At 48.3% G+C, this 25623-nt stretch overlaps 1 protein-coding gene across 1 annotated transcript; it reads right to left on the bottom strand.

Moving 5' to 3' along the window:
• Positions 1-1415: 1415 nt before the first annotated feature.
• On the bottom strand, positions 1416-24445 carry LOC117705380 (L-gulonolactone oxidase). The gene is made up of 12 exons (XM_034497992.2): positions 24277-24445; positions 23293-23394; positions 21238-21363; positions 19611-19705; positions 18201-18291; positions 15478-15663; positions 11506-11613; positions 10779-10855; positions 5089-5238; positions 4598-4762; positions 2800-2890; positions 1416-2322 (listed from the first exon to the last, which is right to left on the bottom strand). The coding sequence occupies exons 1-12, from the start codon at positions 24277-24279 to the stop codon at positions 2194-2196; spliced, it is 1323 nt and encodes a 440-aa protein (XP_034353883.1). The 5' UTR covers positions 24280-24445; the 3' UTR covers positions 1416-2193.
• Between the last annotated feature and the right edge of the window lie 1178 nt (positions 24446-25623).

Here is a 25623-nt window from a genome sequence, read left to right as displayed (position 1 = left end):
AAATACAATAATTAATTAAAAAGAAGACAATCCATGCTTGTTTAAGCACAGGCATAGAGAGACACACAGCCAAGGAAAGGACAGAAGGACATTTGAGGACATGAGGGCTTTTCAAGAGTGGAGTCACTGGGATTTTGGACAATCCCTTTTATGCGCAGACTTAATGGAATGGGGGTTGTGAGTTAAAACAGGTGGAAGTTCCACGTGTGGATTTTCCCAGAATAGGGTTCACCTCTTTTTGTCCTTTTACGGGGTCTTCCAGATGTGTTATGGCATCAGATGGATAAAGGGAAAGGCAATCTTACAAGCTCAGTGGTGGTGAACAGCTATCATAGCAAAGCCAGGGACATCAGGAGACATGCTGCTCAGCCATGCTGGCCCCAGCTGGGTGTGGGTGGCCGTGTTCTTCATTGGTGGAGTGATACATAACGTCTTGATATCAGACAGTTCTGTGCTTTCCTTTTTCTTTAAGCAACAAGTAGTTGGCCTTTCTCCCCGTGCCTAGGCAGCCTGTCTCACACCCCCTCACTTTGGTTGAAGAGTTTAAAGACCTTTAGTAGCTCGCTTTGAGAGATTGACAAGTTTCTTTACTTCCCTGAGCCTCAGTTTCTTCTGTGGAAGGTCAGGGGTGGAGTGATTTAAACCTGGAGATTTCCAATGCCTTGGGGTTTAGTTTGCTATGATCCCCCCCCCCCCCACCAAAGAGTTATTTTTACTTGTGTGCGTGTATACATGCCTATGGATTTGTGCACATAAGTGCAGACACTCAGACTCTGGAAGAGGGAGCTAGAGCCCCAGTGGCTGTGAGCCTTCTGATCCTGTGCTGGGAATCAAACAAGGGTCCTCTACAAGAGCCGCACATGCTCTTACACTCTGAGCCCTCTGTCCAGCCTCACATTTACTCTTGTTAGTGACACCAACCCATTTCACAGTGCCCAGAGAAAGGCAACTAACAGATACATCTGTAGCAAGGGATTCAATGTTGGCCATAGGTACCTGTGATTTCACAAGCCCCAGGCTGCAAGGCAGCCCGAAGGCTGCAAACTATGGTTGGACTTAGTGTGGACTCTTGAGGCCCTAAAGCTTCTCTCAGTGGGCATGTCTAAACTTTTGGCTTGTCAACGTGGCATTGTTATCTGTTATCTACAAAAGTTCACACATGAGAAACAGGCTACTGAGTTAAAAAACTGATTTAAAAAGTCATCAAATTTTAAGTAAGCTTCTATGCTTGATATTGCAATGATATTGAACATGTTTTTATGTGTTCATTGGCCTTGTGTATCTACTGCAGAGAAATATCTATCTAAGTCCTTTGCCCCTTTGCTGATCTGGCAATTCTGTTGGTAAGTACATTTTGTATTTTAACTCTCTATGAGATAAAGAATTAAAATATGAATTTCTCAAGGGCAGAAAAGTATCTTCAGGGTCTTTTAATTCTTACAAAGTACCTGGAACATCTTGGTTCACCAAGAAACACTCCAGAAAGGCCACAAATCAAACTGAAATCATATTTGTGAAGAGGAAGATTAGAACAATACCCAGGGAAAGTCAGGGGCACAGTGAGACCCCACTCCAGACAACTGTCTCCAAAGTGCAGGGAGAGAAGCAAAGGAATCAGCAACTGGTTAAGATGAGGCAGTTTTCATTCTAAACACCTCCTGGAAGAGACACTGTGAGGGTTAGGGCATGGCAGTCAGAAGGCGGGGTGAACCCATCTGGAAGACAGCTTGCCTAGGACCAACAGAGTCTCTGGGCATCTGAAAGATCTTTAAGGATAAAAGAAAGCAGAGCAGGTTCCATGCCACCTCTGTGCCAAAACTCTTGCCAAAGGATCTCTTCTGAAGAGGGATGGAGAATTGCAGGCCCCAGGGATCTCTCAATACTTGGTGAACCAGTAGAACCTTGGAAAGACCAAATCCTTAGTCTGGACCAATATCAGGGAGCCCCTTTCTCCTGAGATAATTGTAGTTTATGTGTGGCTCATGGAAATGCAAACAGGAATTTGAGTGAGAGGTCACTTCTTGTTGGGTGTTATGAATATGATGGAGAAGGCAGAAAGGCCCCGCCCAGAGCCCAGCCCTTCTCTGAGGTCAGGAGGAGAGGTTGGCTCCCACTTTGCTTGTGAGACACTGCTCCGCCCCCCAAAAGCAGCAGAAGTGTGAGGGGCCAGGGCGGCTTGCTTCCACTCCTGCTTTAGTAGAAGACCTTTTCCAGGTACGAATTCAAGAACATTCCAGTGGGGTCCAGCTTCTCACGGATGTCACAGAACTTGCGAAAGGCAGGATACATTTTCTCAAAGTCCTTCCTGGTGCAATTGTGAGCCTGCGGAAGCAATCAGAAGCAGCGGGCTTTGTCCTCACAGAGCTAAGTCAAGTGAGGCTGCAGGCCTGCACCCAGAGTCCCTGAGCCTGCACTGACACTGTCCAGCCCCTTCACACAATAAGACCCCCAAACAAAAGAAAGGGGTCTGGAGAGTAAAGCCAAAAGGCCTTAGAGTGCATCCGGAGGGCCCAACTCCGGTCCCACCACTACTATTTGTTAGGTGGGCACGCTGCTTTCTATCTTATACCGCTCGCAAGCTCCATAGCAAAATCTAATAATGTGAAAGAAGTTTCTAGAAAATTCCCAAGGGGTCTGGGCTTCAGGAGCCAGAGCTCAGGAGAGGCATATTCCAGTGCCCTTTCCCTAGGTGGTTAAGATTCCTCAGAGTAACAGGAAAGAGGGCGCCCTCTTGTGGACAAAAAGCATATAGCAGTTGCCCCATGGCTATGGGTGCAGGGGAAATGTCCGAATGTTTACCTTTGCCCAGTGGGGCCTGCCTCCAAACTTCTTCATGATGGTCTCATAGGCCAGCCAGTAGTCCAGCCGAGGCACATCCTTTCCATAGGGCCTAGAGTAGAGAGGAAGAAGGTGGTCATCGGCCTCTGTCCCATGATGTGCTATTACTGTCTCAAGTGCCTTCTCCCTGACCTGCCCCTAATCTGGCAGGTGACTGGAGATCAGGCAGACTCTCCCTGCAGAACAGCACAGCCAGGACAGATGCCTGCTCACTGCACATCCCCAAGGGATCCCCAAGACTTTGTCCCCTCTTGTATTCATCAGTTGGTACCTGGACATTACTGTGAGTTCAATCTTGGCCAAAGACTGACCCCTAGGGTATTGGAACTGAAAGATTCCACCTGCCCAGGTCATTGCTTTACACAGGTTAGCCACAATAGTACACGACAGATACAATGTATTGTACCGGGATGCAGCCTAGGAAGAGCAGGGGTGTGCAGAAGGGTGTACCATTAAGATCTGTACAGGGTGATGATCATTGCGATAAAATTGCTAATGGTGTGTTTGGAAGAGTAATTCTTCATTGCAAGCAACTCGTGACTGTCACATAATATATACCCACATACTGTTCATGCATACAGTATTCATATAATATAAGCATAATGCACACATTCTCAATATAATATTTATACACAATACTTATATACAACATACACAATAGTTACACATCTATGCATATTATCCATGCATAATGTGCATGAAATTTGCACAGCACCCACACATACAATCCTCACATATATCACACACGTATAATACTTTGACCAGTGCCTTGGAATCCCCAGATGACTTCCTTCATGTCTAGAAAGCAAGGCTGTGTAACCTAATGAAGGTCTCCAGTTGGTCTTTTGCCCAGCCACTCAGCCCCATAGTGACTGATCTCCAAAGCTGATGTCAGTGCTAACATTTCAAACATGTTCCGATGCATCCCACGGCATCTCTCAATTCTGCACCTCCATTGAAGGAGCAAGAAGCTGAGACATGCAAACAGCTGACACACAAGCCTCACCACAGCCACATCCTCTATGAAGGAGACGCCTGGCCTTTCAGTGAGTCATTCAGAAAAATGTTCGTGGCTCTTTGAGGCCCCCTAAAAACTGAATTCAGCTGTCTCTGGCTTTGCAAGGATTTGGGGCCTTACACACGGGGGAGGAATACCCTAGAAGGATCAAGGTGGCCACTTATTTTTTCAAAGTCAGAGAAGGCCTGTGTCTTGTGGAGGCGTGAAGTGAGACTGGAGGTGGGGTGGGTGGTAGATGAGGGATACATCTTAGCAAGAACCCAGAAAAGACTAACTCCTTCAGGTGCCTCCTGCAGGCTGAAAAGAGAGAAAAGAAGGCCAGCCACGGGCTGACAAGTACATCTCTGCAGGCAGGGAACCAATATCAGGTATCCACCTCTCTTCTGTTGAATTTAAACTAGCCTCAGAACCCATCCCAGCACAGCTTCCAGGACAGCAGAGACCTTGCTGGGTCGGGCACCTGAGCGAGAACGTATTGCTCATTCTGTTATATAATCCTCATAAATATTCCTCATTGGTATCAATTCACTATAGATGCTAGGATATAGTGATGTAGCATAGCCTATGAGTGGTTTGTGTCACAAGACTCCAGGAGGGAGCATTCTGAGAACTCAAAGAGTGAGATGCCGTCCCCAGCTAAGGTCAGTGTAATAGAAAAGGTGGCCTCAGAAAATGGCATTGGAAGACTGGGGAAGGAGAGGAATCCCTTTACACCCCGCCCTGCCTGCAGAGCGCTCTCACCTGTACATAATGATGTTCATGTAGCAACTGTCCCTCTGGAAGCAGGGACTCATCAGGATTTCATCACCTCGGGTGAAGCGCACCTCCACGGGGTAGTGGGCTACCACCTTGGGGTGGGCCTCCAGCATGGCCTTTAGCTCCAGCAGGGCCTCCTTGGTCTTCTCCCTGCCCCCAGCCCAGGAGAGACTTCAGAGTAAGAAGGGATTACCCCAACCCTCCCCCATGGCTTTATATAGGGCTCCCAGCCTCATGGGGCCTGAGCCTGAGCCTGGGATGCTCATGGCATCAGGGACTCCCAGCTCTAGAGGAACCTGGGTTTTCATGGTAGCTCTAGGGGAGTGCCCAACCTGGGGCAGGTCTTACCTGAGGATGGCTCTATCTGGGGAAGATCTTACCTGGGTATAGCCCTATCTGGAGATGTCCCTACCGGAGGATGGTTCTAGCTGGGGATGCTCCTACTTGGGGATGCCCCTACTTGGGGATGCCCCTACCTGGGGATGGCCCAGTCTTGGACGTGCTGCTTGAAGCGACACTCGTAGGTGAAGATCTTGTGGCTCAGGTTGCTGCTTTCCTTCTTGCAGTTGAACAGCAGCCAGAAGAAGAAGCGGTTGATCCAGCCCACGAGGCACGGCAGGTAGGTGCTGCAGGTGACAGATCAGAGGTGTTAGGGGGCCCAGCATTTACCATGTCAGCTGTGTGCAGACATGGAGTGAGTTCTTTTTAAACCAGGCCCTCACTCCTCACTCCTTGTCTCCTAGCGGCTTTGTTGTATCCAGGCTGGGTCAGTGTGGTGTTGGTCTGGGTAGGGGCAGTGGCCCCCACTTTATCTCACCTTTCACCTACCAACAGCCCTTAAGACTCTGTGCAGTGTCTTGTCACTTTCCACCACACAGTAACAAATGTCCATGACTCAAGGCCTTGATGGCTAGCTAGGGTAAAGGTGAGTTGAATTTTAATTTTAGCAGATGCCTGCCAGGTTTAGCTACATAAAGAATGTGCCATTTACTCTCCTTCTGTGATGGTTTGTAAATGCTCGGTCCAGAGAGTGGCACTATTAGAAGGTGTAGCCCTGTTCAAGTATGTGTGGCCTTGTTGGAGTAGGTGTGTCACTGTGGGTGTGGGCTTTTACACCCTCTTCCTAGCTGCCTGGAAGCCAGTATTCTGCTAGCAGCCTTCAGATGAAGATGTAGAACTGATCTCAGCTCCTCCTGCACCATGCCTGCCCGGATGCTGCCATGCTCTCCCCTTGATAATAACAGACTGAACCTCTGAACCTGTAAATCAGCCCCAATTAAATGTTGTCCTTATAAGACTTGCCTTAGTCATGGTGTCTGTTCACAGCAGTAAAACCCTAACTAAGACAGAAGCTGGTACTGGGACTGGGGTATTGCTGTAATGGGCCCGACCGTGTTTTTGTTTAGAAGAATGTGGATTTGGAGACTTTGGATTTGGAAAACCATGGAATGTTTTAAGTGGGACTTCATGAGCCATCCAAGTAGTGATATGGAAGACTTTGTTGCTGTGGGTGATTTCAACTGTGCAGACCTGGCCCAAGAGGTTTCAGTGGAGAAGAACTTCAGTATGTGGCCTAGAGACCATTTTTGGTAGTATTTTGCTGAAGAACATGGCTGCTTTTTGCCCTTGTCTTAAGAGTCAGCCTGAGGCTAAGGTGAAGAGACTCAGATTAATTGCATTGACAAAGGAAGTGTCAAAAACGCCCAGCAGAGACTTTGTTCTCTGGTTAAGTCTCATGAAGAGTGTTTTGAACAAGTGTAGTAAGCTTAGAAAGGAAAAATATAAAATATATGGTTTAAATATTAAAGGGGAACCAGGAAGTAGAATGGAGCTGAATCCTATGTTCTAAGAGAGAGCAGATTAAGGGAGTAGGGCTTTGGAGCCTACACGTTTAGATCCAGGCATGGTGGTATACACCTTTAATCCCTGGAGATAAAGCCAAGTAGAGCTCTGAGCTCTAGGCCAGCCTAGAACAGAGCAAGTTCTAGGTGAAGAAAAACTTAAATCCAGGCTTGGTGGACCACACCTTTAACCCCAGTGCTTAGGAGACAGGCATGCAGATCTCTGAGTTCACAGTCAGTCTACACAGCAAGTTCCAGGACAGCCAAGCTTAGGCACTGAGGGAGTTGGAAAACAGAAAACTGGTGATGATGTAATAGAACAAGGAGCCATGTTCCAGCCCCAGCAAGCATCTGAACTTGGCTGCTTTGGCCATGTGACTCTGGCTTTAAAGTCCAGAATAGAAGGGACTACTGGACAATTGATGCTGGTTAGCTGGAGCTAAGAAATGAGCAGTAATTAAGAAGAGACCAGCATTGCTGAGGTGAAATCTGAGAAGTGTTTTCTGAGAGCACAAAAAAAGTTGTGTTCCAACCTTCAGATGAAGATGTAGAACTCTCAGCTCCATCTGAGATAGCCAAGGTTGTACTTCGTGCTGCAGCTGTACTTGGTAATGTATAAGAGGTCACCCAGGTGGTACTGGTTTTGAAGGCATGACGGGGTCATGAAGAATATCCGAGGCTTGGCACTGTGAGAGGTCATGGAAGGTCACTGGTGAAGGTGCAGCCTCAGTTACAATTGATGGCCCAGGACTGTAGGGGTCATGGAAAGGAGTTGAAGCTTTGCACCATGAAGAAAGACTATGAGAGGCTATTGGTGAAGCCTAGTTGCAGCAGAAGACCCCAGTGTATTGGAGATGCCATCACCATGGGATGACCACCAAGAACAGCAGCAGCAGTGGAGTGGATCAATCTGAGCCTAGAGTGCTACAGAGGGCAGAGCGGGACAAGTGACGCCAGCTCATTGGAGGAACCCAGAAGATCATGTGTGGATCCCAGACATTGGAACAAGAAGTTGTAACATTGAAGTTGTCTTGGAGACCCCAAGATGTTCAAGATGCCAGAGCCCTGGGCTATCTGCTGAAGAAAGCTGCTAACAGGGAGTGGAACCTTTGTTGCAGTCAACAAAAATGAAAAAGAAGTTGGAGATCTGAAGACTGCTTTGACATCAGTCATGGAGATGCAGAGTTTGGAGTTTGCCAAGCTGGTTTCCTGTCTGTCTTTGGGGGATTACAGTTAAGTGATTGGATGAATCTCAGAAGAGACTTTGAACTTTGGACTTTAACTTTGTTGAGACTGCTATAGACTATGGAGAATTTGGAAGTTGGACTAAATGTATCTTGCTTATGCTATGTTTAGGTATGGCCCCCATAGACTCATATGTTTGAACAAGCCTATGGAGCCTGGGAGTAGAATGTGGTGGTTTGTATATGCTTGGCCCAGGGAGTGGCACTATTAGAAGGTGTGGCCCTGTTGGAGAAGGTGTGGCCTTGTTGGAGTAGGTGTGTCATTGTGGGTGTGGGCTTTAAGACCCTCATTCTAGCTGTTTGGAAGTCATAATTCTGCTAGCAGCCTTCAGATGAAGATGTAGAACTCTAAGCTCCTCCTTCACCATGCCTGCCTGGATGCTGCCATGTTCCCACCTTGATGATAATGGATTGAACCTCTGAACTTGTAAGCCAGCCCCAATTAAATGTTGTCCTTTATAAGACTTGTCTTGGTCATGGTGTCTGTTCACAGCCATAATATATTTATACCCTGGGAGCCTTGATTGAATGCTGCCAAGAGTAAGCAGCTAAAAGGGGCTAGTGTCCTGGGAGAGGGTCTTTGGTTAGACTCTTTTCCCTAGAAACAATGCTGAGAGCTCCCTGGGGAACTATAAAGAGAGCTCAGTGCTTCTTGGGCCAAGACACAGCTGCCTCTTAGCTTTTGGCTCTAAAAAATTCACCATGCCATTGTTTTTAAAATCTACACACGCACACACACACACACACACACACACTCGAATGCACACACATATACATAGAAACATGCACAGACAGACATGTATGCACATCTGTGCATACACATAGACACACATGCAAATGCATAGACACATACATAAGCATGCAAAGACATTCATATACATACATGTACACACACAAGTAGTCACAGGATCCTTTTTCTTTATGAAAACCCTAATTGTTCATTGTGGACATGCTGCAAAGCCAAGAACACAGTTAGCATTGCCCCAGGGTGGTGCAGGATGTCCCCAACATCTGTCACACTTGCCTGGAAGGGACAAAGTCATGTGCTATGTATCCAACTAACATTCCTATGTTTCCTCTGTGGCTGGCCCTCCATGCATCACAGTTGGATCTGTCTGAGTCCCCAGAACTGAGGCGCTCCCACTGTGACACTTCACTGAAGGCTCAAGGACCTGGAGAGGCTGGGGAACAATCTCAATAAGTGAAGGATAAAAAATTGTGCCTTTTGGGAACCTTGGTTGCAGGGAGCTAACAGCATCAGCAAGGGCAGCCTCAGAGGGACTAAATTTAAGTCCCAAAATTTTGTGTGGAGACCATGACAGAGAAGCCCACCCATCTATCAAGAATTCAGCTCCCCGAAAGTCTGGGGTTTTAGACCCTGGACCAAGTCAGTCACCAGGACAAAGAAAACCCCAGGTCCTCCTCAACTGACCCAGCTCTTAACATCTCCCATTGAAGGCTCACAGAAATAAGGCTCCATCTTCATGGTGGCTGTCTTGGCCTGGTTAAAGTATAGAGGAGGGGATGGTGGTGGGAGACCGAACACACAAGAACCAGTGGATGGTTCACTTAAAGGTGAACTGCATGGCACGTAAATTACGTCTTAAAGAAAGTCTCATTTGCCATTGGTCAAAAGTAACAGAGTAGTTTTCAGTCTTTTAGAGCAGTAAGCTTGACTGCTGGATGGAGGGTGGAGCGTGGAGGGTGGGAGTTGGGTGGGGAGTGGGGCATGGGGGAATGGATGGGGGGAAGGGGGAGGGTAGAAGGCTGTGGACAGAACTGGCTGTGATCGGGATGAGAGGATAGTGCCAGCATGTAACAGGAAAGATGAGAAATGGATACAGATGAGGATGGTCCAGTAGTCAGGCTGGACCTGACTTAACCAGCACCAACCGGCACTCCACCATGTCCCATCTGGGCCTGTAGCCCTGAGGCAGAGCTCCCCCCCCCCATAGGAGACTTGGAGTGTTAAGAGCCGGAGTGAGAAGTGTGTTAAAAGCAAGGGGCAGTAGTCTGCCTTACACACCATCCTCCTTCTGATGGTTAGGTAAAGGGCTCAAACCATTTCAGCATGTCCCGAGACAGAAGCCATCACTACCCTTTCTCTTCAGACAAGGAAACTGAGGCATGGAGAGGTTACAAAGCTTGCCAGAGAGCAAACACATACACACACATATGAGTGCACTCGTGCACACGCACACACACACACACACACACACACACACACACACACACACACACAGGCTTAGTCTTTAGCAGGTGGTACTTGACTGCCTTTATCAGCAGGTTGACACACTGCCAGTGATGTCATAGTTGTGTGGACTATCAGGGAGTAGGGCTTGGTTGGAGGAATTAGGTGCACCTCTGAATGTCTCCTTCCTGCTGTGAGGTGACCAGTTCTTCACCACTGTGAGCAGCAGAGGCATCAATGGCCATGGACTGGAACCCCTGAACTCATGAGCCAAAATACCCCTTTCTCCCTTTAAAATGACTTTCTCATGTGTTTTGTCACAGCAACACAAAAATTGACTAACATTAGAGTCTATCCACCCGTCCACCAAACCACTCATCCACCAACCACCCATCCACCAAACCACGAATCCACCAAACCACGAATCCACCAAACACCCATCTACCAACCACCCATCCACCAAACCACCCATCCACCAAACCACCCATCCACCAAATTACTCATCCACCAAACACCCATTCACCAAACCACTCATCCACCAAACACCCATCCACCAAACACCCATCCACCAAACCACTCATCCACCAAACACCCATCCACTTTTCCTACCTCTATTCCTGACTCATGTGGACTCACCCATACCCCCACACACATCCCTCTCGCCTCTCCTAGCCCCTGAGCTGCCTTATTAAAAATACTCCTTCAAATCCTTCTAATGATTTTCCTTGCTCTTAGGATGAACCCCAAGTTCTTCAGGTGATTCTGATATGCAGTCAGGGATAGACCCAGGAGACAGAGCCAATTTGTAAGTGTAAAGGCAAGACTCTTCTGATGGCCTGCATCCTCCATAGCACACAGAAGAAGGAACAGAGGTCCCATGGCATTCCTACCTGGTCCAGAGCAAGAATTCCAGTAGGTAGAACCCGATGGCATAGTCCCAAAACCAGTTAGATGCAGAAGAAGGGGCCTGGGAGGAATAATGTATTGTTAGATACCAGGGGCTCAACTGCCTTCTGACTTGTTTATGATAATGTCTGATTAGAAGACATGTCCCAGGAGTGACTTCACGTTAGAGGAGGAGGGAGAAACATGAGATGACCCACCTACCAGGACAATTTCAAAGTTTTATTTCTTCACAGTGGAGCCAATTTCCACTGTGTGGGTCCCAGGGCTGAACTCAGGTCACCAAGCTTGGCAGTAAATCCCTTTCTCAGGTGAGCCACCTTTCTGGTCTGTATTTATTTTTCACAAGACAAATGCCATCTGTCCTTCCTTCTGAGATCCTATGGTCTGGATGCCCATCAGACTCCCTTCACAAATTCTACACAGTCATTCTACAGGAGTCGTTCTCACCCTTCCCAATGCTGTGACCTTTTAATACAGTTCCTCATAGCGTAGTGACCCCAACCATAAAATTATTTCTGTTGCTACTTCATAACAGTAATAGTGTGAACAATTCCATTTCCCTGACCATCAGGGAAAACAAATATCAGCCATCCTGGGATGGGGAGTGTGGGCAGGAAGCTATGGATGCAGGGAGGATGGAGCATGTGTCCTAGTGACCGGCAGCCCCCTGCTCCAGCATGCTGGGCAAGGTTGAGCCTGCACTGCAGCTACCTTGTTGGTGTGGTCTTGATAGATGATGCTGACGTTTTCACTGTGAGGAAACCAGAGGAAGCGGAAGTACTCAGACTTCTTCAGGTGGCTGTCCAGGTTGTCGAGGACCTGGCACAAGAGGAAAGGGGAGTAGAAGAGATGATTTTGACTGTCAACTTAATTTGACTGAGAAACATAAGGTTAGTGAAGCCCACCTGGGTCTGCGGGTATGTCTCCAGAGCTGATTACATCATGACGGCTCTGACTAAATCAGTGAGCCGGTCTCTTGATGGACTTGAAATGTGAAGGCATTGTGGGAAGAGGTAGTAGGTCAAAGGTAGAACATAGTTGGAGGAAGCAGATAACTTGCCCTGGTCCCTCCCTGTACTCCCTTCCTTCTGCTTCCTGCTCTCTGTCCTGTTCTCCCATGATGGGCAGAATATCCTGAAACTGTGAGCTCAGAGAAACCCTTTCTCCTTCACATGTTCCTCTCACACATTGGTGACAGTCATGCAAAAGAAACTATTAGTCCAGGGAGAGGCTGTTAGTCACAGGAAGACGTCAGGAAAGCCTGGAAGTCAAGGCTTAGCTGTGCCTTGGCTTATTTCCAATAGGAGAAAATATTTAAGCTGCCTTAATATTATCCAATAGCATGGTCTAGGTCTTAAAACATGCTGGCTGGTAAAACCACTCACATATGTATTGACTTCCCCAAGTAGCTTAGAGGAGATGACCAATGTCTTATCCTGGCTTAAAGAATTAGGAGTGGCGTGGATGAGCTGGGGCCAATGTCAGCCGAAAGTGGGATTGTTACAAAGATCAAATGAGATAACATGACCAGAAAGTACTTAAAATGGTACCAGGCACAAGGGAGTCACTACATAGGTTCCAAGTGCTGAGTCTAGTACTACTGCTTTTATGTTGATTGCTGTCATTTGTCATCATCACCATCTTCTTCTTCATCATCTTCTTCTTTAACTTCATTATCATCATCACTGTCATCATCACAGTCATCCCCATCACCAGCTTCATGTCCATTGTCGTCATCATCATCATCATCATCATCTTTGTCTTAATCATTTCCATCAATATCATCCTCATGTTCGTTACTATGATCTCTTATCTCTGACACACAGTGGGCCCTAACACCACTCATTATTGCCCACTTGGAGATGGTATCACAGCACGCATGTCTCCATGAAATCCACCTGGCTGGCACAGGAACAATCTATAACCAGAGTACAGCTATGTTTTGGAGTTGACAAGCAGCTGTGGGGTTGAGGGAGAATCTTGGAATGGGTGATGTCAGGATTGAACTCTAGAGTCCCAGCGACAAATGTAATGGTGCCATTTACTAGGCTCCGGGGTCTAGAGCACTTGTTTATTTATCTTCCCTCCTGGGGTGGCTCCATGATTCCCAGGCAACAGTGTCCTTCGTGTCACTGAGTGGAACAGCACAATGGAAGCATTATGAAGACAGCCCTCTCCCAGCCAGGCTCACAGACTGTCGTATATGTCTTATATGTGACAGTCTGACCCATTGGGGGTCATGCAAGAGGAACAGCAAACAGCGTTAGACTCCCACCAGTCAGTACAACCATGATGGGTGTGCCTCGGATAGGCAGAGCTCTGAGGACTATGCATCCTGAGGACTTCATGCGGTGCTGGAGTTTCCTTCTGCCTGTTGTCCCCACCCCGAGTCATCACACCCCTCCTAATCAATGAGCTGTATGAAAACTCTAAGGGGTTTCCAGCCCCTTCTGGGCAGTGTTGTTGGCACTTACAATAATAGCGATAGATATCCATTGTTGCCGGAGCAGATTAGTGATTCAATCACCACCCTCAAAAGGAACTGAGAGATGGAGATTGCTGCTAACTTCCCCACCCTTAGAAAGAATTTGGAGATCTATATTGTCAGTAAAATTAGGTTAAGATGTTTTTGCTAGTGGCTTTGATGTAGGAAATCTTACGGAACAATTTGAAGTTCAGAAAGTCGCACACTTAATAGCTGAGCCAGGGATTTTTTGAAGTCAGGGAGCAAGAACAAAGGCGGCCCAAATGACACGCTCCTCTTGCTAACACAGGGCTGGTGATCAAGGTGTGAATAACTTCTTGTATCCATTTTTGTCCTCAGTTTCTTGATATGATTTAATAAAAAAAAAAATTGTTAGTGAGTACACCTGTGCACCCTGAGGATTTAAAGTAGAAATGACTGATTGTTGTTTACATAAAGGTTTAGATTTGTGATTCTTTTAAGATTTTTAAAAGTTTACTTTTTCAGATAAATAATAAAATAATCGATCCTTTCTTTGTAACCACAAATTGCAGCCTGCCAGTAAGAGAAACTGGCTGAGAAAACTCCCATGCTTGCTTACACTTTGTTAATCTATAACAAGTTGCTTAGTTACGAATGTACATGGGTTCTTGGGAATAATTTGTTTTTTGTTTTTTTTTTTTTTCACTTGTAACATGTAAAAAGGTTTATTCATGTAAGGGAATTGGGAAATGTGTCTTTTTCTTATGTTTAGTCCTTATAATCGTTCACTAGAAGAAAAATATAATCACATTGTAACTTTTATGTGACGTGAAAATTTTTGCTGGTATGCATAAGCTGTGGGAGAAAAAATATAAAGGTATTGGAGCTTTGTTCCATCCACCAAATATGTGTATGTGTGCATGTATGTTTGGTAAAATGGTTGGAGCTTGCTGAAGCTTGCTTCACCTACCAAGTGTGTGAATGTGTGCGTGCCTGCTTTGCTCCCCTCCTTGGATGGCTGAACACGTTATCTGTCAGAGCTGGTCTTTGACACTGATTTGTATGCATCTGTTGATATGAGCATGCATATGTATATCTGTGCTTCTGTATGATCATGTATGGATAACTGTACATTTTGCATGCAAGGGTGCATGTGTATGCATACATGTGCATTAGTATGCCTACATTGCAACATTCGTGGGCTTGTGTGCATGTTGTAGTCGGGGAGACAGCCGGAAATGAAGCTCTGATAGACCCAAGACTTGTCTGTAATTGATTTCATTGCTACTGAACTGAGTCAAAGGACAAGCAGGAGTCAGGAGACAGTCCGTCCACCCAGATCTGCTACTCTAGTGGAGATGTGGGAGCTAAAGCCCATCCTCTGGCAGGAAGACTCAAACCCTTTATCTTTGATTAAAAGCCCCAGCTTCAGCATCAGGACATCGTTAGCTGAATGGAGCAGCAAGACAAAAGACAAAAATACAGTGTGCAAGATCACCTCTTTCTGATGGATCATGGGCTTAGCTGCCCATCCTTCCCAGCCTATGATGGCCCTTCTCTCCTTAACCTATAAGACCCCCTTTGCAGATGTCCTCGTGGAGGCCAGCAATGGCCCCTGGGATCTATAGGACCTAGATATTGACCTCTGGTACCCATTTCCTATTGTTTTGCAACACCACCTTCTCCCCATCTTTATTCCTGCCTAGCTCACCCTCTGTCTCCCTTGTTCTCTCACCATCCAAATGCCCTGTCTTCAAAGGCCCATTTCTTTCACAAAAGCCCACTGTTTTGGGGTGGTTGACCCTCTTGGTCAATTGCCTAGGGAGTTGAAGATCTCTGCCAGTTTTCCTTAAAATGTGTTTGTATTTAGAGAGTAGGCCCAGATCTAAGCCTGTGGTGCCTTCCATGGTAAGGGAGTCCTGGCATGTCCTTTACAGGACAGGTGGGAGTCAGTGCCCCTAAGAACAACCAGTCCACACATTTTCCTGACGCAGCTCTGTACCCAAACCCCTTCCACACCCACATGTCAGTAAGCTCTGAGGTGCTTTTGGGTTTTGTAGCCCACTAGGGTTCTGACCATAGTTTCTCTTGGGCCAAGGAAGGTCTGGTGAGATAAGATCCATGCCCCTGACCCCTGCCCTCTCAGAAGTCTGTGAGAACTGTCTGAGGGCTCGGACCTTTTGTCAGGACTTCTATTTTTTTCTGAGGCTGGGAAATGGAGAGCCAAAGATGAGTACCTCCTTGAGAGTTGAAGGAAAGGATGTCTCCTGAAGGTGGAACTGTGGCACACACTGCAGGGTGATGGTGAGGATGACACCCAGGCAGCCCAGGTGCACCCGTGCAGCCTGGAACACATCTGCATTGCTTGACTCAGAACATTCCAGAACTGCTCCATCGGCCGTCATCAGGGTCAGGGCCACCACCTGGCAGTGAGAGAGGGGTCACACTTTAGAGCCCTCTCAGTCATCACTGCACTTTCTGGCTTGTCCTTATGACAGAGGCCAGATAGCATCTAGGCCCAGGGGCTAGACACACAGCTTCCTAGTTAGGTCCTCTGTTACTACCTAGAGGGCATTCTGGGAATTGGGGGATGGTAGGTGGTGGGGAATGGGGAAAATGGATGAGAGGAGAGCCACATCTGGTATCAGCTCTCCACAGAGCAGGGCCCATGATCATGTGATGTCACTTGGGGACCCTGCTGGCTTAGCTTGTCCTCCCTCATTCTCAGACCTCACAGTCAAGAAGCAGCCAGCCTCCTCTGTCTGGAGATGCTTTGAGAGCACAGATCCCCAGGGAAGATGCTTGATAAGGCGAGTATACATGTACCCCGCGATGGGATAGTGGATGGAGTGGGGTTCCAACAGCCTTCCCCAGGAATGTGCAGTCTTCATCTTCAATAGGGACCCCCTACCTCCAGGGAATACATCCTGTTGGCCAGCCTCGTCTAACCAGAAATGTAGGGTTTCTGAGAGTATTAAGGTGCTTGGTTGCAAACTGATGGAGGTCTCCATGGTCTCCACTTCCAGAGGGTCTCTCTCTGTCTCCCTCTCTGTCTTTCTTTCTGTCTGTCTGTCTCTGTCTGCCTGTCTCTCTGTCTTTCTCTGTCTCTGTCTCTGTCTCTCTCTGTCTCTCTCTCTCTCTCTCTCTCTCTCTCTCTCTCTCTCTCTCTCTCTCTCTCTCTCTCTCTCTCTCTCTCTCTCTGCTGTTGAGGACCTTCTCTGTGCTCTGCTACCTGCTAATTTGGATGGAAATTGCTTCTGACATGGGCAGTTGGTGGTTGGTTGCTCAGGGAGAGAGGGCAGCTACGGCTGAACTAATCCTGATTAACAGTGACCAGAGAGCAGAGAGGAGGAATTGACAGAAATGGGACACTGTGGCCAGCTGTGTGAGGGGGCCGACTCAGTGGCTGTTACGGAAGCCTGGACCCTGCTGAAAATTCAGAGCCTTGGAAGATAGCTTGCCTGTGACGTGCTTCATAGGCACCTAAAGGCCTGTGAAGGGTGGGCTCCGCATTAATTGCTCATGTGACCTTGCTGGATGATCCTCTGCCTCAGCACATGGGAGGATCAAGTGTGAAGCCTGTGATTCGCCTCCTGCTGTCAGCTGCTTCGAAAGCTGTCCCCGCTTTCATCTTTGCTTCTGCAGTTTTTCCTGAATCTGAAATGTCTCCCCAAGGTACTTGTGTTGGTTGCCAGCTGATGGGTCTAGAGGAAGCCATTAGCTCATGACAGACCTAACCTCATCACTGATCTATGGGTGAACTATAATTTGGTGGAGGTTGTGAAAAAAATCAAAATTTGGGATCTAGCTGAAATATACTTTGGGGGGCATGCTCCAGAAGGATCTTTCATGTCTTTGGTCCCTTCTGCTGTTTCCGGTTCCTGGCTGCCACGTGGTAAGCGGCTTTTCTGGGTCATACTCTTCCTGCAAAACCTCCAAAACCATGAGCAAAAATATACTTTTCCTTCTTGAAGCTGATTTCCTCAGACATTGTGTTACAGTGCCAAAAAAATTAAAAGGCCAATATAATTGCGTCCGCATGGCTGAGTAAGCCCTCCCCTACATTTCCAGGTCTGCTCAATGGGGCTTCCAAAGAAAAGTAACCAATAAGTCCTAGGTGCATTTTTATGGGCAACCACTTTAATTTTATTCCCTGATGATCAGTGTATAGCAACTGACATGATCAGCTTGACATCAGTCCTAGACAGTGGAAAGAGCTGGGTTCCTATCTTGGGGGTAATGTTAGGCTGTCTCTACGCTTGTTACCACTGGGCTCCTTGGGCAATAAGCCCAGCTTTGAGATGGCAAAAGCCATGAAAGCCTCCAAGTTACCAGTGCCAAGTGCCAGTTCCAGGCTGCCCCTGATGGAGGTGCCTCTGAATTGCCACGTGACTAGACACCATTTAGTGAGTGCTAATTTGTGACCTTAACTTTATATGTTCTCTCCCTATGGATTGGACTGAAATTCTTCATTTTAGTTGAGTATTTTGACAGCAATGCACCCAGAAGCTAAGAGAGTCTACCAGTGTGCACAGGGTGGGATACAGGCTAAGATTCAGGCGTGAGTCTTCAAATTAGTTCTCTTAAACAGTTCTTCAAACTGGAGTCTCATCGAATAAAGTTTAAGATGTGATTTTTGTTGAAGGACAGGTAGACTCTGCCACGGATTACTCCTGCTTCCCCTGCTAATCTGGGGTAGTCTCATCCTCCAACGGGTTCCTGGTTATAACTTCCAATACAGTTGTTGCCCCTGCCCTGCCTGCCCCTTGCCTTGTGCTGCCTTTGAGGATATGCAGAGGTGGAGGTGATGGTATCCTTTGGGATGGTTAAAGCACTGATAAACCTGAGGCTCCTTCGGGCCTGATAAGGTTTAGGGAAGGAAGTGGTACTTCTGGGGGCATCTGTCTGAGGTCTATATGGAGCTCTACCTACCCTGCATGAACACGGGAGACTGACTCACCTGGGTGGCCAGGATGCCATGCTTGATCCCTGTGTTATGTGTTCCAGACCCGATGACGCCAGCAACTGTCACATCGGACACTGCTCCCAGACTGGGCTCAGCAGGTGGAGCAAGAGAGACATCACAGATCAGTTAGGCTTCTCAGGACAATGGGAGCTAAAGATGGCATAGGTGATCCTTGCGGCAAAAGGCTCTCTTTCTGTCTGAGGAGTCCCCTTTCCCTTTGATGGCTCAGCTTGTGATCAGCCAATGTCCCTTAGCCCCTGTTTCCTGATCTCCATGGACCATCAGATTAGCTTGTTGGGACTGTTGGGACATGGGGCAGTTTGCAGGGAGGCTTATATATTTAGTCTTTGAGGTCTCTACAACTTAACAGGCCCCTCTTCCCCCTTTCTACCAAGGGCATCTTCTCCAAGTACAGCCATATGGTCTGGCTGAGACTCCTCTGATCCCAACCCACTAAGACTCATGGTACTGCCCTGTTTCTAAACACGCAAATATCCCCAAGTCTGCGTAGGTGAGCCTCCCTGAGCTAGAAGGAAAGGAGGGGGAGGGGAGAGAGAGCAGTCACCTGTCCGACTTGGAAACCTACACAGCTTCCTCAGGGCTCTAGGATAAAGCTAAGCCCCTTAGATTGGGGTCCAAGCCCAGAATGAGTAATGCTGAACATGTCGCTGACATTGAACCTATGTTCTGACCAGTGCAGGTCAGTGTCTGCATCCACCTGACCCCTGCAGGAGCCTTCTCCAGAGCCTGAGCAAGGTCTACATGTCAGTCCTCCTGATCTTTGGAGAGGTGGGGACAATGGTTTCCATAGTGCAGAATTGTGGGGCCTATGCTAGGAAGGCTGAGGCAAGCCAAGCACCAACACTTGAGCCACAGAATTCCACAAGGTTGATTCCAGCTGTAGTGAGATTTCTATAGCCACATTCAAACATCTGGCAGCACTTTCTCCTGGGTAAAATCCACAGTCGCAGGGTTACCTGGTTAGCTGCCCTTGACTGCTGTGTTGATGACCACTAAAGTGGGCAGTGACCAATGCATTTGGATGGAGGGATAAGAAAACCGTTGCAGAAAGGGACACCTTGCTCTTCCACCCCTCCAGAGGTGTGTTGGGGTCTGTAGTTGTAATATTACCAGGTCTAAGTTGAGTCCTTTTGGAAAGCCTCGGTCCTTAATTATCTCATCCTGGTTCAAGACCATCGCTTCAAACCCTGCTAAACTTGGATCTGTTTCCCCCTTAACCCATGGGGCATGACAGGTAAGGCAGCCTGAGTAGGAAAGGCAGAGCTCTGAGGAAGGGATGCACCCCAAGAAGTGTGACGGTCTCAATGCTAGATCCAGAGTGTGGCACAGAGCAAGGGAAGAGGCAGCTCCTTCCCCAGGTGGGGCTGGCAGAGGGACTCTTACTTGGACAGGGCCAGGCCATGCTTGTCCAACTGTGGGTGCAGGTCAGCCAGGAGGATGCCGGCTTCCACTGTTACCTGTTTCTTCTCCTTGTCCACCTATAAGAGCCAGCACAGGCTGGGAAGAGCTAGGCCACTCCCGGGCCCCTGCTTCCCAGCCGCACCTCTCTGGGATGTGAGTACAATTATAGCAGCCTGTGGTCAGCTTGAGGTACTTTTCAATCTAAAGGGGAACAGTGAGCCCAAGGATGCAGGGATGATGGCAGGGATTTGTTTTTGAAACAGAGTTTGAGAATATAGCCCAGACTAGCCTCAAATGTACAATTCCTCTGCATCCACCCTCCAAGTGAAGGGATTACAGAAGCATGTTTCAGCTCCCTGGTGACTGTCTCACAGTCAGTTCTTTGCACATGCTGGGCAAACATGCTTTACTGAACCCCACCTCTAGCTTTTTGGAATATTCCATGCAATGTTTCTTTTCACAGGGGAAGGAAATGAGAGGCAGAGAAAAGTGACACGAATTGCCCAGGGACACTTGGGCTAGGATGGGGACTGGGCCACACCCATGCTTCTGCACACTGTCCACACTGGGAGATAGTCTCTGTTGCCACCAGGCCAGGCCTTGCTCTTTGGAGGACAGTCTCTGCCTGCTCTCACCCTGAAGACCTGAGCAAAGGCTAAGAACTACAAAAGGGAAGAGACTTGTCTAAGCATAACTTTCTGCTGGGCGTCTGTATCGAATACCGGATACTATGCCCTGAGATCTGACCTCAGCATAGGGATGACACCAAGGTCCAAGGTCATGTAAACAGAGAAGTTGGTGGCAGAGCTGGGACCGGAAGCCACATCCACCCAGGTACAAAGCACTTGCTCTTTTGGCCACCGGGGCACAGAGCTTAGAAAATCAATTGCTAGAGGCCGGTCCTCACTAATTAGCTATCAGAGTTAATTACTGCCATGGCTGATGCTTGCTAAGAAGCAGCCTGTCAGTTTCAGTAAACCAGCACAAGAGAGAAACCTAGGTATTTTGTCTGGGGGGGAGGGGAGAACGTTCCTTGGAACTCAGCTCAGGGGAGCCAGCCCCAGAAGGTGAGGACTGGAGTCCTAAGCACACATCTCTGGGCTCCAGGGTCCCTAGTAGGCAAGTGGGTGCTGCCTGAATGGCATAGACAGTATTCCAATAGGAAGCTACTAGTGGTAATTCTGAGTCTGGGTCCAGCTTTGCTGTTGTTTGCTGTGTGACCACAGGCAAGATACTGCCTGTCTCTGATCTTCATTTCCCTATTTGTAAGCCTAGCTCAGTGCCACTTTGGGTTCTGCTAGATTAGCCTACTCTTTGGGAGCCTATTTCTGTGGACCTCTTTAAATGAGGAGGAACAGAAGCTACAGCAGGAGATGGGGGATATTCTCTCTGTGGCCACAGGGCCAGGTAGACTTGGCAAGTGGCCTGAGCAATCCAAGGGAAGGCTCAAGTGACAGTTGTTCAGGAGGAAGGCCAGGGATCTGGGCATCACCCCGAGGACCCAGAACAGGAAGAACTTAAGGACTGAGGCATGCATGGAGTCTGGAACATAAACTGAAGCTATTCAGCTTGGAAATGAGCTGAGGAGGGGGATCAGGGGCCCCAGTACCTGGAGAACCCGGTTCATCTTGCCCATGTGGATCATGAAGCCATCAGTGCAGGCGATGTCTGAAGGTGAGTGGCCGCCACCCACCACCTTCACTTTCTTGTTCTGCTGCCGGGCCAGGGCCAGCACCTGCCAAGACAGTGCCAGTAAGGCCCTGCTCAGAAGAGAAGCCAGGGGGCCTTCAGGGCCTGGCATAGCCTGCAGAGGCTGCTGGCCATGGTGTGGGGAGAGGTTGGGGGACTGCCTTTGGCATTAGTGGACCCTGCCTGGCACCAGAAAGAGAGCCAGAGAGATGGGCTGTGAGGTAAGTGAGGTAACCTGGAACAGAGCCAGCTACCTGTAGTCTGGGGATCTTGCTCCTCCTCCCTCTGCAACCCCAAGCATCCTTTCCGTTTGGTTCCCGTGTTTTGAGACAAGGTCTTGAAATGTAGCCCAGCTTGCCCTTAATTAGTGATCTTCCTCCCTCTTTAATGATGAAATTACAGATCTGAGTCACCATATGGGCTAGGTTCTTCCCTTCTGAGACTCATGTAGCCCAGGCTGGCCTTGAACTCCTGGTCTTCCTGTCTCCTCAGTGCTAGGATTACAGTGTATATCACCACACCAGAGAGCTAGGGATGGAACCCAGGCTGTTTGTTCATGTTAGGCAAGTACTCTCTCGACTGAGCTATATCTCTAACCCCAGCTGAAAGATTTTAAAAAGATAAATCTCACTGCATTCCTCAACAGTGCAAAACCTTCCAAAGACATCCTAGTGGTTACGGATAAGCCCCAAGCGCCTCTTAATCCACCCTCATGCTGCAGTGAAGGCCCCTAGAGGATAGGAACCATGGCTGGCTGTGACCCATCCGAGGGCTGACACAGGTAGATTGTGACACAGGCAGAAGAACATGTGGATGTGTGATGGCGCCTCAGTGAATCTACTTATTCCCCCCTCTACCCCCTCCCCCACCCCGTCCCCGGTGTCAAACACCCTCATCCAGATGCCTCGGGTCGCACGTTTTACAAAGGGTTCCACTGACAATAGAAAATTGACTGAGGAACACTGGCTGCATCGCCTGTTCACCCCACAGTGCATTTTTCACAGAGGCTGAGCAAGACATTGTGTCACGCCACAATCCTGAAGCTGCTTGGTCACACACTTTTTTTTTTTTTTTTTAATCTTCATTGGATTCTGCTGGTTCTCCATGGAAACACTGTGTCTTAACAGGTTAGTACCACAGGGTCATGTGGGCTGCCAGCACATTCCAGAAACTTGTCTAAGGTAGCTCTGCCAGAAGCACACTCCTGGCTCCCTCCCTTATCCCCTCTAATAGCCCCAGCTCCATCAAAGCCACTTTGCTTTCCAGCTCCTCGCCTATTCCTGTGCTTCTTTCTTGTCTCTGAAGGATACAGTCCTCAGTCCCTATGCTCATGGTGTCCTTCCCCACAACTCGGATTCTTCTCAGAAAATCGTCTCATATGTGTTATAAGTGTGAATGTGTCTCTGTGTGTGTTTATATGTGTGCACAAGCATTCATGCATATATGTAGATGTGCACAAGTCTGTATACATATGTGTGTGCACAGGCCTATGTGAGCAAGTGCACAGGCCTAAGTGCGTGTATGTGCATAAATGTGTATTTGCACGCGTATCTGTGCATTCCAGCCTATATGTGCACCTGTGCATAGGTGTGTGTGCATGTGTGTATGTGTATGCATATGTACATGGGTGTATACATGGGTGTGCACATGCATAGGTCTGCAGACATGTATGTTCATGCATCTGCATGCGCATAAGCATGAACAGATATGTGCACAGTGTGTGTGCATGGAGTTTATTGCAGAGGTTGGAGAGGTGAGTGCAGACATGGCTGCCCCTGGCATACTGCTGTATAGGCTTGGAGTAGGCAAAGAACATTACAACAGGCTGCTGAGCAGACCTGGAGCTGGGGAAAACAGGAAGAAGAGCTTTGCAACTACCTGACCAGGTTAGCAGGAAGCCCCACAGCCAGCCTCTTTCAGAGCCAGGGTTATGGCTGCTGGCTGGGCAGCCCAAGTGGTGTTCATGGACACCTACCTCTCTGACCTCCTCCACTGATGTAGGCTGGTAGTACATCTCCGGACTGCAGCCATAGGTCTTTGCCCAATTTTGGAACTGGACCCCTTTGTACCCATGGACCTGTACCAGGAAGAAAGCCAGGTCTCAGCAGGCAAGCAGTCACTCTGTTCTCACTGTATGTCACATCACCAACCCCACACCCTGTAGTCACAAAAAGGAGAGGACATGGCCACAGCACAGGGCCCCAGCTCCCTTGGGCCACTATGGTTCTTAGGTCAGGGCCACAAAGAAGAGCAAACAGCGCCGGCTGCTCTGAAGCTGGCAGCCCACACCCGGCTTCCTAATGTTGTCTTTGATCACTCCTGGTCAGACTGATGGGAATTCTGCCCATTCCAAGGCCAAAGGGATAGATGAGATCAAAGACAAGGACAAATCCCGATAAACCAGGACTCAGGTCAATCCATGCTACTGATGGCCCAGCAGATAAGCCCAGAAAGAGCTGGAGGAGATGGCTCTGGAGGCAAGGGCTGGGGTCTGACTTCCCTGGAAGGGAAGGTGTATCTCTTAGGTGCTCCAAGGCTGTATCATCTTCTTAGCCTCCAGCCTGGGAATCAGAATCCTGTTTTCTGCATACCACTGTGTAGTCAGCCAGATGCTGTGGGTTTCTGTGTGTCCTCTTATTAGATCTTACAATAATGTCATGAAACAGAGGACATTAGTCTTCTTTCAGCTGCCAAAATTAAGGCTCAGAGCAGTAAGGGTCTTCCCTAAGCTTGCACAAAGGCCCAATGAAGGTGTTAAAAGGTCAGCCCAGGCCTTCCACTTTGATATCTCTTCTCACACCCCAACTGCTTGCCAATGTTCACTTGGGGCATCCCCAATGGCCCCTCCGATGGCCCCAACCTTGGTCTGACTTTACCCTCCCACACTTGGTTCACAGATGCAGCCTGGACACAGTGGGCTGTATCTACTGGCTGTCTCACGGACCCCTATCATTCCTACCATGATTCCAGTGATCAATAGGGTCAGACGACTTGACTTGAAGCGTTCCCACGGAAAGTCGAGCAAAACTTCAGGTTCAGTGATCAGGCAACCTCAGCTCTGGGTTACCTCAGGCAGAACGGGACTGGATGTTTAGCTACACACACCAAGGCATTGGGGCAAAGGCAGGAAACTGGTGTTGAACAGGCTCCTCCCCCTGCAAGACCAAAGCAATCTCTGCAAAAAGCAGCTGGGGCCCGCCCCCTGCCCTCTGTCTGGGAGCTCCAAGGAAGCTTGAAAGATGGATGTTGAACAGGGGCTGCTGTGATCCTGAAACCCACTGCTAGAGCTCTGAGCCCAGCCTTGGGAGTCCAGAGCCAAACTGCCACTTTCAGGCTCAGAACTAGGCTAGCTGCCTATGTGTCTGGCTTGGGACAGTCTGCTTCATGGGCCCTTCAAAGCCAGGTACCTATGCAGTTCTTGTACTGAGCCACCCAAACACCCCACCCCCACCCCCTTCTACACTTACATATGGTGCTTGTGGGAGGGGACTGCTGAGTGACAGTCTAGTGCCACTCAGAATCAGTAACTGGTATCCTACTGAAGCAGACACTTGGGAGCTATTTTGGTTAAACACCAGACTCCCCACCTGGGTCTACAGAGTATCTAAAAGACTACTCTGTCTTTGTTTTGTGTCTCCTTCCCTGAAGGCATGGAAATAAGTCATTGCCCAGAGAGTCACCTTGAATTCTTTTCTTCTTGTTGTTGTTGCTGCTGCTGTTGTTTGTTTGTTTGTTTTTCCCAGACAGGGTTTCTCTGTGTGGCCCTGGTTGTCCTGGGACTCACTCCATAAACCAGGCTGGCCTTGAACACAGAGATTCACCTGCTTCTGCCTCCTGAGTTTAACCTCCTGTTAGCCACCTTGGATTCTAATAGCAAAACCTCACCAGTCCAGACCACCCTCCAAATTAGGGCAATTATCCATGAAGGTGAGGCTGTGCCCTGCAGCCCAATGCCTCATGAGAACTATACGCTCTGGTGTAGAGAACAAAAAGGCTTTGTGCACACAGATAAGACTTGTGGAGAAACCAGGAAAGTTAAACACACAGCTAATCTCTCCGAAGGAATGAGGCGTGTGGCTGCTCTCCCTGGAATGCCAGGGATGATGTGTTTTCCCAACCTGATGATCCTTGGCTGTCTGATGAGACAGGCTCTGCCCGTGTCTTCCAGACTTACGGTTTTTACTTATTCCAGATTTTTCCTCCCAAATCTTGAGCACTGCTTTTAGACTATAAAATGTATTCTTATGAGTGATGTCACTTGCACTTCACAACAGGGTGACTTCTATGTTATCTTAGGGCCAGGCCA

This window comes from Arvicanthis niloticus, chromosome 3 (genome assembly GCF_011762505.2).
Source record: "Arvicanthis niloticus isolate mArvNil1 chromosome 3, mArvNil1.pat.X, whole genome shotgun sequence".
Lineage (NCBI taxonomy): Eukaryota > Metazoa > Chordata > Mammalia > Rodentia > Muridae > Arvicanthis > Arvicanthis niloticus.
The sequence above is the reverse complement of the archived record's forward strand: the minus strand, read 5'-3'. Positions and strand labels throughout refer to the sequence as shown.

Bases quoted from the DNA above. Each gene is read 5' to 3' on its own strand.
- LOC117705380 (XM_034497992.2), bottom strand. The intron at 11,614-15,477 runs GTACTCATCTTT...CTCTTGTGCCAG, and splicing joins TTCCTTCAACTCTCAAGGAG to GTCCTCGACAACCTGGACAG. The intron at 5,239-10,778 runs GTAGGAATGCCA...TGTCACCTGCAG, and splicing joins GAATTCTTGCTCTGGACCAG to CACCTACCTGCCGTGCCTCG.